This window comes from Microcaecilia unicolor, chromosome 3 (assembly GCF_901765095.1).
Source record: "Microcaecilia unicolor chromosome 3, aMicUni1.1, whole genome shotgun sequence".
In the NCBI taxonomy this organism is placed as follows: Eukaryota; Metazoa; Chordata; class Amphibia; order Gymnophiona; family Siphonopidae; genus Microcaecilia; species Microcaecilia unicolor.
The window spans coordinates 182,107,719-182,124,920 of NC_044033.1; the positions used below are offsets into that span (position 1 = coordinate 182,107,719).

Consider the following 17,202-nt stretch of genomic DNA (forward strand, 5'->3'; position numbering starts at 1 on the left):
GAGGAAGACGAAATACGGAAATTGCGGGTCGGACCTCGGCTGGCGGGGGTTGGGGCCCCCCGCCAGCAAAAGTAAGCAGCGGGGGAGGGTTGACGGCGGGGAGGGGGGCCAGGGCGAAATCTGCGGGGGGCCCAGGCCCCTGTGGCCCCACGCAGATACGCCCCTGGTGTAAATTAATGTGGGAAAATTTTGTGTGCTATTGGGGACAGTTCTGGGAGCCTATTGTATAAAGCCATAAAGACATCTTTTATAAAATAGGTGCCTTTTTATTCTTTCCAACCCAATAGAAGTTAAGGCATCAAGAATGTCTGGGACATAACTCTCAAAACTTTAAATAGTGTGGAGACAAAACTAGTCTGTTTAAAAGACATTTTGAAAATAGGCTGGATCAGACTTGAGGACTCCAGAGAAATAAGCTTCCTAAAAATATGGCTCTGCATTTTTATGGGAGAAGCAGTTGCATCATCTGCAACATAGAAACTTTGATACACTGAAACACAACAGTTAGAAAATTGGTTCTCCCCCCTTCTCTACTCTTCCAGCCAACAGACACGCAATCACACAAGAATATACAGAGGTTTTTAAAAATTCAGTGAGTTGTGGTATACAAGGATGTCCCATCATGAACATCCTGCTCCTGCAATTCTCTTAAAGAAAAAGGGGGAAAAAAAAATAAACATGCAAGAGCAGCTACCAAAATAACACAGACATTAGCAAGACCCTATTCCTTAGCATCCCTCCGGACCGGACCAGGATTGGACTGTTGGGTTGTGCCCGCCTACCAGCAGGTGGAGACTGAGAAAAAACTCTGACTCTAGAGAGCCAATAGGAGCCCTGGCCATGTGACCTTAGCCCCAGTATTTTCTCAGTCTCCCAGCAGGTAGGAAGTGAGCCCATTAGTCTCTCTCTCTCTTTTTCTCTATAAGATATTACAGATATATTTATAATACTTTTTCTGTGCCTGGAATCATAATTAGAGGCTTGACAGGGTTTCTTTTCTTTCTTTGACAGCCTCTGGGGTGTTAAACTCGGGTGTCTCGAGTCCACCCCCCTTCCTCCCCATCTCCCTGGCTTAGCAGGGAAGGGCCGTCCCTTTCTCTGGAAAGGTGTACCGTCTTTGGGAGAGGCAGCCACTTTTAATAGGCAGCTGTTTTTAAAGAATTAAATCAAGTAAAAGAAAATTTAAAAAATTAATTCAAATGAAAGGAATTTAAAGGAAGTAGTTTTTGCTTTCCCCAGTCTTATAACGAGCAGGTAGCTCTTCTGTCTTATTCTGTTTGAAGAGTCTTTATTTTCTTTTCTGGCGGAGCTATTTAAAAAAATAAAAATAAAAAAAGTGAAAAGTCAGCGTCTGTGACTTTAATCGGCGGTTTTTTGTTATCTTCATTATTTTTCCTCTGCTATCCGGCGTTGTTAGCGGCGGTAGTTGTAAAAAAAAAAAAAAAGAGAGAGAGAGGCGCGAACTGTTAAGCGCGTGCTCGCTCTTGGACAGGTCTGTATAGCTTGGGAGCTGTATTGACGGTTCCTGTCGGGCCAAAGGCTAAACCATGTTTTGTGCGGCATCGGAGGTTATCTGTTTTTCAGCGGCACGGATTTCCTGCTTCTTCGTCGGTCTGGTCAGTGGTTTTCTCCCCCGAACTTTATTCTTCTCATTTTGGCGCGCTTGGCCGCCATTGTTTTGCCTGCAGCTGCAATTTCCCTTGACGCGGCAGCGTTTTTCTGCTTTTACTGTGTTTGGCTGTTTGTGCAATGGAAAGGAGATATTGTTTCTCTGGTAGTTGGGGCAATTGGTAGTATATTTTCCCCGCAATTAATTTTTACATGTATTTTTAAAAAAAAAAAACAAAAAAACGAAATGTTACGATGCGAATGGCGCTCATTTTGTTTTTCCCTCTGTTTTTTCTCTGTCGGGGACTTTTTGGTTGCTAGCAATGTTGTGAATTAAAGTGCAGCTCAGTTGGCGATTTCTTTGTTCTTGGCAAGACTCCGATTCAAAGTGCAGCTCAGTCGGGAATTCTCTGTTTTAGACAATGGGGAGAATTAAATTATATCTCAGCTCCAAAATAACCAATTTCCTATTCCTTTCCCTTGTGTGTGATGTTTGGAGGAAAGGTCTTTGCTATTGTCTAGCGCAGTTTTTATGGAGGTCCAGTGTGTGTCACTCTGTGTCTTTCTCATTTCCTGGTGAATAGGACTACATTGTCTAATAGTCAATTGATTAGTACTTTACAAATCTGGCCATAATATCTTAGTTCCTTTCAAACATTTCCCTTTATGGCTATGATGTTATACAGTGTTTTAAGAACTTAACAAACATTTTCTATGGCATAGGCTATCTGGTTCAGGTGCCATTGTTTGGTACTTTACAATGCTGGACATAAGATCTTAATTCCTTTCAGGAAATTTTCCTCCGTGGCTATGTTCTTATACAGTGTTTTAAGATCTTAACAAACGTTCTCTAGAGCCTAGGCTATATGGTTCAGATGCCATGTGCAATGAAATACATTGTCTGATACTCAATTGTTGCGTACTTTGCAATTCTAGACATAAGGTCTTACTTCCTTTCAGCAATTTTCTTTCATGGCTATGCGTTCTCTTTGGCATAGCAGATGACAGCTGCATAGGCTACATGGTTCAGATGGTTCTCATATTCTAGGAGACTCAGTCCTGTCTACCGAGCACCCAGTTTTCTCAGATGCTTTAGAAGGCATGTTTTATTCACGTCTTCTCTACTTTCCAACTGTCTTGGAGTTTTTCATGTGTTATCTTAGTTTTCTTCTAGGACTTACAAGATATATGTCCACTTAGGGAGTAAAGTTATCAGGTCAATTTGCATTTTCTCCCACTTAAGGATAGTGGGAGGTCCTCACGCCATCTACTTGTATTTTTGTTTCCTCTATCTATTCAGTCTGGGCACATGGTAAACATTCTGGTTTTGTCCAGTATGACCATCCATAACATCTGCTATCCCTTTCTCTTCCTTACAGATTTTAGGGTCTTGTTTCAAGCTTTCTTGACGTCAGGTACAGTCTTGTCTCCTGTGGCACAAATTCACCACCTTTTCCGTAATAGGTATTTTCCAAGTCTATTCTTTTTCATTTTCATTTTATTCTTCCTCTCTCCAGAGTTTTTTTCTCTTGGAAGGAGATTCACTCATTTTCTGTGCATTTTTTGCCATAAGGGCATAAGTGTTGCCATAATGGGAAAGGCCAAGAGTCCCCATCCTGTTTTCAGATGGGGTCAATCCAGATTGCAAATACCACATTCATATCTTGTGAGTGTGCATCTGTTCATCTCTATACATCTCAGTGAGGAAGGAGGCATGACATGATACGAGGTTTGGGGAGATCCGGTAAAATTAAAGGCCAGTGTGTCTCAGTCCACGCTCAACATATGGTGATCCTTTCATTTTCATTCTATATGTCCTCATTCCAGACCTTCCTTTCAATTGGAAGGGGATTCTTTCACTTCCTGTGCATTTTTGCTATTAGTATATGAGTATGGTCATACGGGGAAAGTCTAAGAGTCCATTAAGCCCAGCATCCTGTTCTCAGTTGTGGTCAATCCAGGTTGCAAGTACCACATTCATTTCTTATGGATGTGGGTCGGTACATCTTAGTACATCTCAGTATAGGAGGAGTAATGTCCGTGATACGAGGATGATAAGGTCCTCATTACCAGTTTTCTTGCCCTGCTCTTCGGTCTCGTGTCGGCTCCGCGCACTTTTTTCTTAAGTTATGGTCGTAGTAGCAGCGGCGCTCATGAAACTACGTCTCGTCGTTTCATCCTTTCCATAGATGTCTGGTTCATTACAGACAGTCTTATTGGCAGAGTTGTCAGGTCAAGCAACGGGTGGTGCATTTCGGGCACACCCTAGGTTATGGGGTGCATGTAGCCAGGTCTCTCATTTGAGCTCTCTTTTGAGCTCTCGTGTGATCTCATTAGATTTCATAGCATGTTTCTATTTTTTCTCTCTTTGTTTAGTCAAGTTGGCGCAGACTGTTTTTGTCTTCTCTACAAGCGTCCCACTTTCTGTTTTCTCTGGATGTTCTTGGGCCTTCGGCCATTACCTTGCTCTATTTTGCAGAGTAAAATTTTACTTTCTAGCTCCCAAGAAGGAATTTTTTCTTCATTCGCTTTGGAGTCTCGGTAGTCTTTTTTGGGCAGCTTTTCACTCTGTCAATTTCGTGACCATTGAAAAAAAAAAGAGTTCTCAGTGGATAGTACCTTAAGGGGAGGTCCCAGTTCTACAACTATTTCTTTTCGCTCTGACCTTCCATGTGCCTTGCTTACTCTCTTGCTAAAAAGACTTGTCAGCGGCAGAGATAGATGCCCTCTCGTATCCAGATATTTATCTCTGATGGAATCCCTTCGCTCAGTTGGCCTCTGTATTCTCACTAGTGGTCTGGTGGTTGAGATTGAGCATTCTTCCTGCAGGTATGCCGGGAGCATATACACAGTGACCAGTTTTTTGATGGCTGCATCTGTGAAAATATATATGTATATTTATAGTTCTACTACATAAGTACATATGTAATTCCACACTGGGAAAAGCTCAAAGGTCCTATTGAGCCCACCTTTCTGTCCACGGCCAATCCAGACCATGAGCACCTGGCTAGATTCCTAAACGTACAAACATTCTATACATGTTGTTCCTGGAACTGTGTAGTGTTTTATGGACTTCTATATGTTTCTAACAGATGAAAGGTACTAACAAGTTTCTACTGTTGATTTATTCCCGTTTTCACTAATTGGGGTCTACGACAAGAGTCTCAGGTGATTGGCTGGCAGAGGCAACAGCTACAGATGATTCTTTCTCTCTCAGTTGAATTGCGCTCTGAGATATGTTTTTTTTTTTCATGTTGGGTAACTGCAGCGGCTGTCAGTTTATTTGGACCTTCAGTCTAGTTTGCAGCAAGGATTTAGGTACCTTCTTCTTCTGCATAGTATTTAACTGCATTCTTGTTTTTACCTATTTAGCTTCTAGTGATCAGGTACTTTTTCACTGACAGGCTTTACATACTTCCAATCTGTTGCTAGGTCAGCAATAGTCTACAATATCTGGAGTATTGTACTTCAGGATTTCGGTTTCCACTTTCTCAGCTGAGGTAGATTCATTGCAGTTTTTTGTTGCCAGGCGGCTCTGCTTCTACCTTTGTCATCCTTCTTTCAGTCGTTTTTTTTCTCGAGTCTCTCTGTCCTTTGCGCTGCACTGATGCGGTAGGGGACAATATATAGCGGCCACTTGGTAGGGGACAATGTTCAGCGTCGCTTGGACTTTTCAGCTTCAGCTTTTTTGCTTTGTAGTCATTCTATTTAGTTTATTGGCGGTTCTTGGATTGTCAAGCTTTGGCTTCGTATTCATCCTAGTTTGGGTGTCTTCAGGGACTCTACCACATTCTCAATGTCTGTCCCTCCCGTAAGATTACTGCTTTGGTACTTCCCAACAGTCCAATCCTGGTCCGGTCCGGAGGGATGCTAAGGAAGGAGAAATTAGATCTTACCTGCTAATTTGCTTTCCTTTAGTCCCTCCGGACCGGACCAGGCCCCTCCCATGTTCTATCAACTCTTTAGATTCTTTTATTAAGTTTGGAAGTGTATTCGTTCCTTTACCACACGTGGAATGTTTAAAAAACAAACAAAAAAAAAAAAGACTTTGCGTGGTCCATACCACTTCTCTGGTGGTTGCTGGTGAGCTCGGTTGCTGGAATATATATAAAACCTTAATGGGTCATACCACTTCTCTGGTGAGAGTTGCAGGTGAGTTCAGTTGCTGGAATATATATAAAGCCTTAAATATGTCATACCACTTCTCTGGTGAGAGTTGCTGGTGAGTTCAGTTGCTGGAATATATATAAAGCCTTAAATATGTCATACCACTTCTCTGCCGAGAGTTGCTGGTGAGCTCAGTTGCTGGAATATATATATATAAAACCTTAATGGGTCATACCACTTCTTTGGTGAGTTGCTGGTGAGCTCAGTTGATGGAATATATATGAAACCTTAAGTGAGTCATACCACTTCTCTGGTGAGAGTTACTGGTGAGCTCTAATATGAATGGGCCATGCCACTTCTCTGGTGAGAGTTGCTGGCGAGCTCTAATACAAATGGGCCATACCACTTCTCTGGTGAGAGTTGCTGGTGAGCTCTAGTACTCAGTTTTGCCGAGGAATTTGTGGCTGCTAGGATTCCATACGGCACAGAAGTTCTTTCTTTCTTTCCTGCTTTGTTATTCAAATACTGAGGCTAAGGTCACATGGCCAGGGCTCCTATTGGCTCTCTAGAGTCAGAGTTTTTTCTCAGTCTCCACCTGCTGGTAGGCGGGCACAACCCAACAGTCCAATCCTGGTCCGGTCCGGAGGGACTAAAGGAAAGCAAATTAGCAGGTAAGATCTAATTTCTCCTTAAGCAGGAGAGGAGGTACAACCACATTAAGGGAAGGTTCCTTGGCAACTAGGAAACTGTTCAAATAAATTAGGGTCAAGGAACATGAAAAATACTACCCTCAAACTTATTATGATGATTATAAGAAAATTGAAGGAAAAGGGTCATTCCTCAGGCGTCTCCAAACAATACAAAATACTGCTTTCTGTTTACCATTGTGTTCACACAAATCGGATCACATTACTTCCTTATTGGTTTCCCACCACTGTTTCCGTGTCCTGTATCTGATTCAATTCAAGATTTTCACTCTCACACACAAAGTACTACACTCAGGCATCCCTTCTTATTTCTTCACCCTCATCTCTCCCTATACTCCCATCTCGAGTCCTCCGATCAGCCCTCTCTCATCTGGACTGGCTCTGCCCCCACTGCACTACTCTCTTTAATTGACTCACCATTCAGCCTTTCTGTGCCGTCCCTACCCTATGAAATGCCCTCCCAACAGACCTCCGGTCTGAACAATCCTACTCCTAGTACAGGTCCCTTTTAAAAACTTACCTGTTTATCCAAGCATTCCCTTCCTGTCCTTGCCCTGAAGGGAGGGCTTGCACTGACGCCTGCCCTGGAAGATGTAATTCTACTCTTATTTCTCTTTTTTTCTTCTTTCCTTTGAGAAATTGTTTGATAATTGTACTCTGCTCTGATTATGCTGAAGGGTGGTACATCAAATGAAATAAACCTAATAATTTGTGAGCCTAAGACCACAAAAGTCTTGCATAAATTAAATCACATCAATTCATGTATACCACTAATATCCCCTTTCCAGGGTACAGAGCGGTTTACATTCTAGGTTAGACAAAAGCCAATAATGTTAGTGTGAGGTATGAGAACAATTAGAGACCATTGGTGTAATGCATGAGACCAAAAACATTATAGGAAAGGATAACAGATGATACTAGGAGGTAGAAGTCAATGGATTGTTATGAAGCAGTCTTTGGGAAGAGAGAGGTTTTTATCCTCTTCCTGAAGTTAAGGTAGCTGTTTTCTGTTCTGATGGCAATAGGTAGAGAGTTCCATATTTTAACTCCAACTACAGGGCTATTTCGAACCGTCTTTTGAAATGGTGACGCTAGCACCAGTTGTTCTTTCAGTCTGTTAGACTGGACCAAACGTAGCAAAGTGGTTTTAGTCAGCAGTTCAGATTTTAAAAACTAAACAAGCAGCTTTGAACCTGAGTCTTTCTGCTATGGGAAGCCAGTGCAGTTTGTTCAGATGAGTTGAAACACTAGTATATCTGTTCAATCTGTATATTAGTCTAGCAGCTGTATTCTGTATGATTTGCAGTTTTTTCTGATATTGACACGTAATACCAAGAAATAGAATGTTACAGAAATCCAAATGAGGTAGGACTAACATGACTAGTAGTGCAAAGGTTTTTTGGTCGAAGAATGATTTGACTAGATGCTTCTGTCTCATTTTGAATAGTGTTTTCTTCCATTGCTGGTTAATATGGGAAGAGAAGGTGAGTGAAGAATCAAGCAAGACACCTAGTATTCTGATTTCAGACTCGACTGTAAAGCTTTGACCATTGGACAAAGATATTGATGTTGGGACCTCAACTCCCTGATTTCGGAACCACAGGACCTTGGTTTATTTGCACATTCAGTTTCAGTTTATTGGTCAGAGTCCAGGTGCCATCAGCAGTCATGCCATTCGCTGCAGACTGAGCTGTATCTTTCTTTGATGCAGTCACTGGTAAGGGAAGCAGGATGTCATCCGCATAGTATAATAGTAGTTCATTAAGACCCTGTTGTACGGAGGCAAGGGATGTCATAAACAGATTGAAAAGGATAGTTGAGAGGGGGGGGGGATTCCTTCAGGACCCCGCAGTTAGGAGACCAGTAGTTGGAAGTTGTTTTGCTTGACAGAATAGCTTCTATTTGAAAGAAATTCACTGTACCATTTGATCACAGTCTCTGTTATTCCTATCTGATTCAGGCGTTCGAGTAGCAATGTGTGTCAGCCGCATCGAACGCATCCGATATATTGAATTGGAGAAGAATTACTTGGTCGCCTTTGCATAGTTGTTGTTTGACATATGTAGTTAGACCTAGCAGCAATAATTCCGTACTATGTGATGATCTGAAGCCAAATTGTGACCAGTGTAATATAGAAAATATTTATAGATATAAAGAGAGTTGTTTACTGATGTAGGTTTCTAATACTTTAGTAAAAATGGGTATTCTTGCCACTGGATGGTAGTTTGCAGGCGATGTTGCATCTAGCCCAGATCCCTTCAACAGCGGTGTGAGAACAATTTTGCCCATATCAGGAGGAAGAGAGCTAGTTTTTAACAACTCATTGAGATCATCGAGTAACCAGTTTACTGCTTCCACAGGGATGGATTTGTGTAGGTATTTTGGGCATTGATCCAGCGAGCAGTTGGCTCGGGAGCATTTCAACAGCAGTGATCTTAATTCCTCAGCTGTTAGTGGTTGAAAAGATTCCCAGTTTTGGTCAGTTTTGAGTCCTTGGATTGTAGGATCTCTGGCGAATGATGCTGAACTGTGGGTCGGACTATTTTCCTCTGTTGGATTAGCTTTAGTTAGTTGAGACCTAATTTGGAGGATCTTATTGGTGAAATGATCATCTAGGTCTTGGGTGGTGGGACGTATTTTCTGCGAATGTTCATCATCATTAGTGGGAGCTAGTTTTTTTTAACTAAAGAGAAAAGTTTTTTGTAGTCAAGATCATCTTGACCTATTAGGCTACTATAGTACTGACATTTTGAATCAGCTACCTTCTTTTTGTAGCGTTGGAAGGCTGACTTCCATTTAGATCTATCAGTAGTATCTTTGGTTTTTCCCCTTTGCTTTTCAAGGCGTCAACATTCCCTTTTTAGGATGGATAGTTCCTCTGTAAACCATGGTGAATTTCTGGACGTCTTGACCGTTTTAGTGGTAAACTGAGCAATTTTGTCTAGTATGGCTTTCACCTTGGTATCCCAGCTGGATTTGATCGAACCTTGTGTAGGAGATGAGGTAGTGAGGGAATCTGTTAACACCCTGGGCACCCTTCTCCCAATGGTTCAGACCTTTTTTAGTGGTAAACTGAGCAATTTTGTCTAGTATGGCTTTCACCTTGGTATCCCAGCTGGATTTGATCGAACCTTGTGTAGGAGATGAGGTAGTGAGGGGAACCTGTTAGCTCCCTGGGCACCCTTCTTCCAATGGTTCAGAAAAACGATTGGCTATGCTCTGTAGACTTAAAGGATGCATATACTCACATCCTTATACTTCTAGCCGACCAGAAGTATCTTCGATTTCGGCTGAGAACACATCACTTTCAGTATCGCGTGTTGCCTTTTGGTCTCACGTCAGCTCCCAGGGTCTTCAATAAGTGTCTAGCGGTAATTGCAGCATCGCTACACAGACTTGGAGTCCATGTGTTCCTGTATCTCGACGATTGGCTAGTGAAGAGCACCTCAGAAGATAGTGCTCGGGCGTGTATGCGGATGACTATTCGGGTGCTAGAGCTACTAGGGTTCATTTTAAACCCAAGTCTCATCTACACCCTGTCCAGCGATTGGAGTTCATAGGAGCCCTGCTCAACCCATAGAAGGTTCGAGCCTACCTCCTGAAAAGAAAAGAAACCAAAACACTCCGACACAAAAAGAAATATTCTGTTTCCGATCCTTACACCCAACCAACACAAACATAATTCCCTCCATCCCTACCACCCACCTGCCCTTGTATCATCCCTCCCATCATACAACGCTCACGTTAGGACGAGGTCCACGTGGGAATCTCGCCCCTGGAATCCCACCCACCTTTCAAAACGTATACAATGCTAACAAGTTGAAAGTACATCTGGTTTATGCATGTAATGATTAATATTTACATCTCTATACACGTGAACTACAAGAATTTAAAAAAAAATGTACATTATAAAACTGTCAGAAAATCCTAAAATACGTAACATAAAGGCTTGCATTGAATATTCCTTTCGCATGAGCCCAGCAATAAAGCCAGCTTCAGCATCTACACAGTTTAGAAATCATATCTACCTTATACAGTTTCTTAGTTTATACTTCCCCATATCCGCGAAAAAGGATCCACAGATGACCCCAGGATACCACAAAAGCCATATTGTAGAAATAGTGTTATAACAAGTGTATCCCCGCGCCCAATGTCACTAGGTCCTGGACCCTAAAGGTGCTTCAACTAAGCAAGGCAGGAGTTTCAATGAGATCAAATAGAGTCACAGCCATCGAGGTCCAATGTCGAAAACGCTACCACAAGATAGCCCATAATGTGGGGAGGAGAGAAAAAAAAGGAAACATCTTGAGATGTTCAGTCTATTCACAAAATGCAAAACTGATAGAAAAACTCCACGTATTAATCTTTCCGCCAGTTGTGCAGCCTTGTTGGTCCACAGTTGAAGTACTAAGATCTAGTCCCAGGAGATCCATCATCCAAACATAGTAAAGAGCATTCCAAATGGCATTCCAGAAAGAATAGCAGTTAGCCCTATGTGGGCCCACAACAGCCAAACTTCCTCAGATTTAGCGGTCAAGATTGATTGCTCGAAGACAGAAGATTTTGAAGAAAGATTTTAGCCCAGTCTGCTTCTTCGAAGATTTGTGGCTTACCTTCTGTAAACACTTTAAGACGGGCTGGGTATAGAAGAGCAAATTGAATGTAACGTTGGTGTAACTCAGCACATATCGGAGCATAGGCCTTTCTCAGAAGGGAAACTCTAGATGAAAAATCTTGAAAGCACAGCACTGGCTTATTTTCAAAGGTAAGTGGCCCTTTACTTCGAATAGCCCGTACGATTTCAGCTTTGTGCATGTATTTCAAGAGCTTAAAGATAACTACTCGGGGACGCACTTCAGCAGACTCGCGAGGGCCTAGCCAATGGGCTCTTTCAATATGCAGGGTGCCCGCTTCAGATTGTAATTGCAATGTAGAGACCAACCAGGACTCCAAGAGCCCGATTCAGCAATCTTTTCAGGTAGTCCTACGAAACGTAAGTTTCCCCTCCGAGACCGATTTTCAGTGTCATCCAGTTTATCTTCCAGTATACGAACTTTGTTATGCAGGTCCTCGTTGGAAGTGGAAAGCTGTTGCACACTGTCTTCAATATCAGACACACAATGACAGTGTGCAGTGAATTCTCCTTTTAGTGACTCCAATGTCCAGTTTATCAGTTACACATTGCAAACACTTATCCAGCGAGGCATCAATGGCCTGTTTTACTTCGGTTACAATCTCCGTAACCCAAGCAGACATATGGTCTGTAGCCCCGCCCAGCGCATCCCAAGATGCACTGGGTGGGGCTGGGTGCCGCCATTTTGCAGCATCGTCAACACAAGGAAGAGGAGGGAGGCAGGCTACCTCCCTCCTCCAACAAAGGTAGGAGGGCCGTGAGGGGGTTCTTTTTCACGCTGGACCATCAGGGGTTCAACTGACAACGCTGGGGGGGGGGGGGGAGTTGGGGTGGGCTGGAGGTCTGCCGGACTTCCAGCCCCCCCCATCGCTCGCTGGGAGGGGTGGGGGTTTGGCCGGCGGCATCTGGACCACCAGGGACCATTTTCCAGGGGTTTGGAGGGGGGGGGCTGGAGACCCACCGGGTCTTCAGCTCTCCCTGAACCTTGGGGGGGGGGGGGAATCGTCGGGTGGGACTGGAAGTCCGCCGGACCTCCAGCCCCCATTGCTCTGGGCAGGGATAGTCAGGGCCTGGTGGTCCCATGGACCTCCAGCCCCTGTGTTTGGCAGGTTTGGGCTTTTGACAGCCCAGACCTGTCAGACAAGTACGGGGAGGATTGTGCTGAGCTCATGCTCAGACACAATTTGCCCGCACTTCTACCCCATGATCAGAGATAATTGCGCTGCGTAAATTTGCATGCATTATCTCTGATCATAGGTCTAATAGCGCCCCACGCTGTTCCAGCGCTATTTTAGAGCACTGTTTGGAACAGTACGGGGCTTTTGATCATCTGCCTGTTTGACTCCTCTTGGGAAACCAGGCTTTACCACCCCAGTAAGGTCCAGGACTCCAGGGAGGTTGTCTTATTGTTTCGACCACAAGAAAAGTTCCCAGGGCCAGAAGGCTCTGGGCATCTCTAGAGGGCCAAAATGAGGTCTTGGGGGTCCACTCCTCCTTGAAGTGGATAGGGGGTCAATTGTTCTTTTCTGGGACGAGGGCCCAGATAACATCCAATCAGTGGGTTCTGGATGTGGACAATGGCACCTGTTGATTAAACTATAAAATTTATCTTTTTGAAATCTGTTGCTATTACAGATTTCTTTTATGACCTGGCAGTTTTCTCCTGATTAGAATGTTTGGGTACTACCCTATTCTAACCACCCCCGCCCTCACTTCCAGGTCTGGGACATACACAAGACATAAAAGCAGCACAGATACAAAAAAGTATAGGCAGAGACAATGCAGATAAACACACATGCCCCCAGCTCAGGACCACTGTTTCAGTGACCACACTAGATACACTGTCATAGAGAAAGTTCGTGGATATAAATGAGGAGAGAAGTGCCCAAGTGCTTGTAAAGGAATGTGTATGGTGCTGGATTGTAGCCCTGGTTCTGACTGAGCTGGAGCCCAAAGAAGCAGGAGAAAACTGCCAGGTCATAAAAGAAATCTATAAAATTAGCTTGACTAAAGTTGCTCTATTAATCCACTTGGATACGTAGATGCCTTACTGACCCAGTGAAGATAGCATAGCTCTTGAAAGCTAGTCAGAAATGTTTTAAATTACTCTAATAAAAAGAGATCACCTACATCTTAAACCTTTATTTCTGCAAAATTAGCTGAAGGACATAGTAGTCAGGGAAGCAGATACCTTCACAAAGCTATCAAAGATGTTTAAGGCCTTGTCCTTCTTTGTATATATTCTGTGTGTAAATACACAAGTTAGTTTGTATGAAAAGGAGAAGGTACACAGCTAACTCAATGAAATAGGTCTCTGTAGTCAATTTTGTGAAAGCCCTAGATATGAGAGCAGGACTCCTCAAATTGACTGGCTTTGACCATTTCCTCTGCAGGGGTGGATGTGTCTGAACCCAGACTCGACTCGGGAGGACCTGCAATACTATGAGCACAAGCTGGACCCCCTGGATGACATCACGATCAGGGTGAAGAAGGAAGGGGTGATGTTGCAGCGGGAAGCCACCCACCCACTGGACCTGGCAGTGCTGCGGCTGGCCGCACTAGAGGAGAATGTAGAGCGAAGGTACTTGAAGGCGCCGCTCTGGGTGCAGAGTGAAGTTGTAACAGAAAAAGTGATTGTGACCCATCCTGATGCCCCAGAGCTCGGCCAGACAGAAGTGTGAGTATTGAACTCCCCCTTTACAGTTTCTTTGCCTTAAAGACATGTTTGTACAACAACAGAAGAGATCTTGTCTTTAATAGGGAGGAGACACCACATGGAGCAGTATCTATGACCTTTACAGACAACCTCCCATTTTCTCTTGCAAAGTTGGACAATATCTGGGTGCCTTCTGAAGTAGGATTGCATTTGAGGAATGGACCTATATGACCTGGAGAGCCCATGCACTGTAGCATCTTTGGATAATTTTTGTATTGGTTTTATGGCTGTTGTACCTAGAGTTTCTGATTTTGGGCTCCTGCTCGGTTAAATTGCACTGAGCGGATCAGGAGAGGATATTCAGCAACACAACTGGGCAGTGATGTTTACAATGGAATTTTAGAAAGGATATCTAAGTCTGTATGTCGGATATGGACATCTGTTTCTCATGTATTTTAGAACAGGATCTGCCGACATACATCCTGTTTTAAAATACATGAGAAATGGATATCCAAGTGCAATACAGTCTCGATTATCCAATCTAAACGGGACCGACCCGTTGTCGGGTAACTGAAAAGTCGGATAATATGGAAAACGCTGCATATACCCCTCAAACAGAGCATAAACAAAGGTACAGAGTTCCTGATTTACATTTTTTTTTCTAAAACAAAGATTTTTAATAGAAATAAATACGATGCAGACACCGGGAGGGTCTGTTGGATATGCCGGATTCTGAGAACTTGGGCAGAGAGCCTGAGATTGCCTGTTCAAATCCCATTGTAGCTATTTGTTATCTTCTTTTTCCTTTCTTTCTTTTTATTTATTTCTTTTTATTTTTTTAAATTGTGAGAACTCCAGGGACAGACAAATATGCTTTTGAAAGATGCTTTCATTCTTGCCAGAAAATCACCTGTTCTCTAGACCCTGTTCTCTCCCACTGGATCTCTCTTAATTGTCACGGTTTCCTTCCTCTGGCTTTCACCACGATCACAAATAATTTGTCATTTGGGTTTGTTCCCTCCTCTTGGACGACCACTGTCATTAAAGAAATCCTCCCTCGACCCTTCTGCTCTTTCTAATTACAGGCCTATTTCTAATCTCCCTTTCCTCTCCAAACTTACTGAGAAAATAGTCCTTGACCAGTTGTCTCAGCACCTTGTATCCTCCTTTCTCCTTTCCAATCTGGGGTCCGTAGTAGTCACTCCACAGAAACGATTGTCATCTCTCTCCTCAACAATCTCCATTCTGCTTTCGACCGTAGCCTTTCCACTATTGTTGTTTCTCTTGATCTTACTGCTGCTTTTGATCTTGTTAGTCATGTCCTACTTCTGTCCTGTCTCTCTTCTATAGGTATTTCTGGCTCTGTCCTCAGTTGGTTTACCTCCTTCCTCAGTGACCACTCCTTTTTTGTTTCACTCCCCAGTGCTTGCTCCCGCACTCATTGTCTCCATCATGGTGTACCCCAGGGTTCTTTACTTTTCACCCAAGTTTTTAAATGTTTTCTTGGCCCCTTTGGCAACTTTGATACATTTCTTCTTTATTAGATTTTACATCTATGCAGATGATATTCTCTTGGTTTCCCACCACCCACCCAATCCTAATCTCGCATCCCTCCAGTCCTGTTTGTCTGTTATTTCTTGTTAGTTAACGTCTAACCATTTAGTTCTAAATCCATCCAAATCTGTTGCCCTCTGGATTTCGAGTAATTCCTCTCCTCCTACCTCTGTTCCCACTTTATCTGGCACTTCCCTTTCTAATTCTCTTAAGTATCTTGGTGTGACCTTTGACTCCCAGCTTTCTTTCTCTTCTCTTGTCTCCTTTAGTGTAAAGTCTTTTTTCTTCTTTCTCTGCCGAATCCACTCTCACCAGACTTACCTTGATGATTCCTCTTGTGCCACACTCCTCTCTTCTTTGGTCGCTTCCCGTTTGGATTATTGCAATGTCATTTTTACTGGTCTTCCCAAGGTTCCTCTTTCTCGTTTGCAGACAGTTCAAAAACACCGCTGTCTGTCTCCTTAGTCATACAAATAGATCTGATCATCTCTCCTCTTTTTGCACAACACCGTTGGTTTCCTATCCCCTTTCAAATTCAATTTAAACTTCTGATTTTATCTTTTAAGGCTCTGCATTCTGTTTCTCCCTCCTACCTTACACCTCCGTCATCTCCCCCTATACCCTTTCCCGTCCTCTTCGGTCCCTTTCCGCTTTCCTCCTTGCTATTCCCCCAGTCCATTTATCTCGCTTGGAATCCACCCACTACTCTGCTTTCTTCTACCTAGTCTCGACCCTCTGGAATGCCTTCCTTTTAGCCCTACACTCAGAGCTGTCTTTTTGCCATTTTAAATCACTCTTGAAAGCCCACTTTTTTTGCCTTGCTTTCCCATTTGCCAACCCGCTTGATAGCCCTCTCCTGGAACAGCAACCTACCTTGCTGTGATACCCCTGCAAAGGGCGGTATATCAAATTTTTAATGAACTAAACTAAACACTAAACTACTGTGACTCCAGTGGAGAACTGCTCAATCAGAGCACTTTTCTGTAACCTGGACATGCTGAGTACCAAGTCTAAATACATATATCCATCTTTTTGGACTTGGACATCCCATCCCTTTCTGTAATCGGAGTTGGATGTCCATCTTTTGGCCACTCCCTAGTCCTGCCCAGACCACTCCTCCTTGTCATATGGACATACTGTAGTTCTAGACATCTATATCCTGGCTTTGTAAAATCAGGATTTAGACGTCCATGCAAAACAGTTATCCAAAACATAGAAATTCTAAAATAGCCACCTTAATATCATCTGTGACCGCTACAGTGCTGTCCAGGCCACGCTACATCAGTCTGGGTTAGAGTCTAGGTGGAGCCAGGAGTTATGTGGGCACTGTCAATATTCAATGCCAGCGCCCACATATCTAACAAGGCAAGTAGGACCACATAAATAGCAATCTTGCCTTTATCCAATTAGCTATGTGGATACTGCACTGAATTTTGATCATACTTACATAACTTTTGGGTACCATCACTGGCCTGATATTCAGTGCCAGTGCCTGGATATGGCCCAGCACTGAATATCTGGGTCTAAATTAGTTGGTGGCAGTCAGCATTTATAAAAACGTTGACCACCACCAGCTCAGTATTGACCCACTACATTTTACAATTTGTAGACACATAATGACAGAAGCCCTAATTATATTGCCCTTGTCTTGCTGTTACTGGATCGTGGCACATGTTTCTACAATAAACTGGTTGAGAAGAGTGATGAAGGAACTGAAGTAATGTGCCTTCTTTCTTTTATCCCAGAGAGTATTTAATCACGCCCCGGTTACGCACCTGGAGACAGACCCTAGAGAGGTGTCGAAGTGCTGCACAGGTCTCCTTGTGCCTGTATCAGCTGGAGAAATCTATCTCCTGGGAGAAGTCTATCACTAAGGTGGTAAGTGGGGAGAGGGCCTTCTTTCCCTTCCCCTTTAATCAAAGAGCAGGTACTGAAGC

General features: G+C 43.3%; 1 protein-coding gene across 1 annotated transcript in view; it reads left to right on the forward strand.

The window, feature by feature from the left end:
• The window catches only part of BAZ2A (bromodomain adjacent to zinc finger domain 2A), a 205,016-nt gene that overhangs the window by 149,783 nt on the left and 38,031 nt on the right, over positions 1-17,202 (forward strand). The window contains exons 25-26 of the mRNA XM_030196700.1: positions 13,449-13,732; positions 17,011-17,143. Of these exons, the coding sequence (XP_030052560.1) occupies positions 13,449-13,732; positions 17,011-17,143 (417 nt within the window). The remainder of the gene's footprint in view (positions 1-13,448; positions 13,733-17,010; positions 17,144-17,202) is intronic.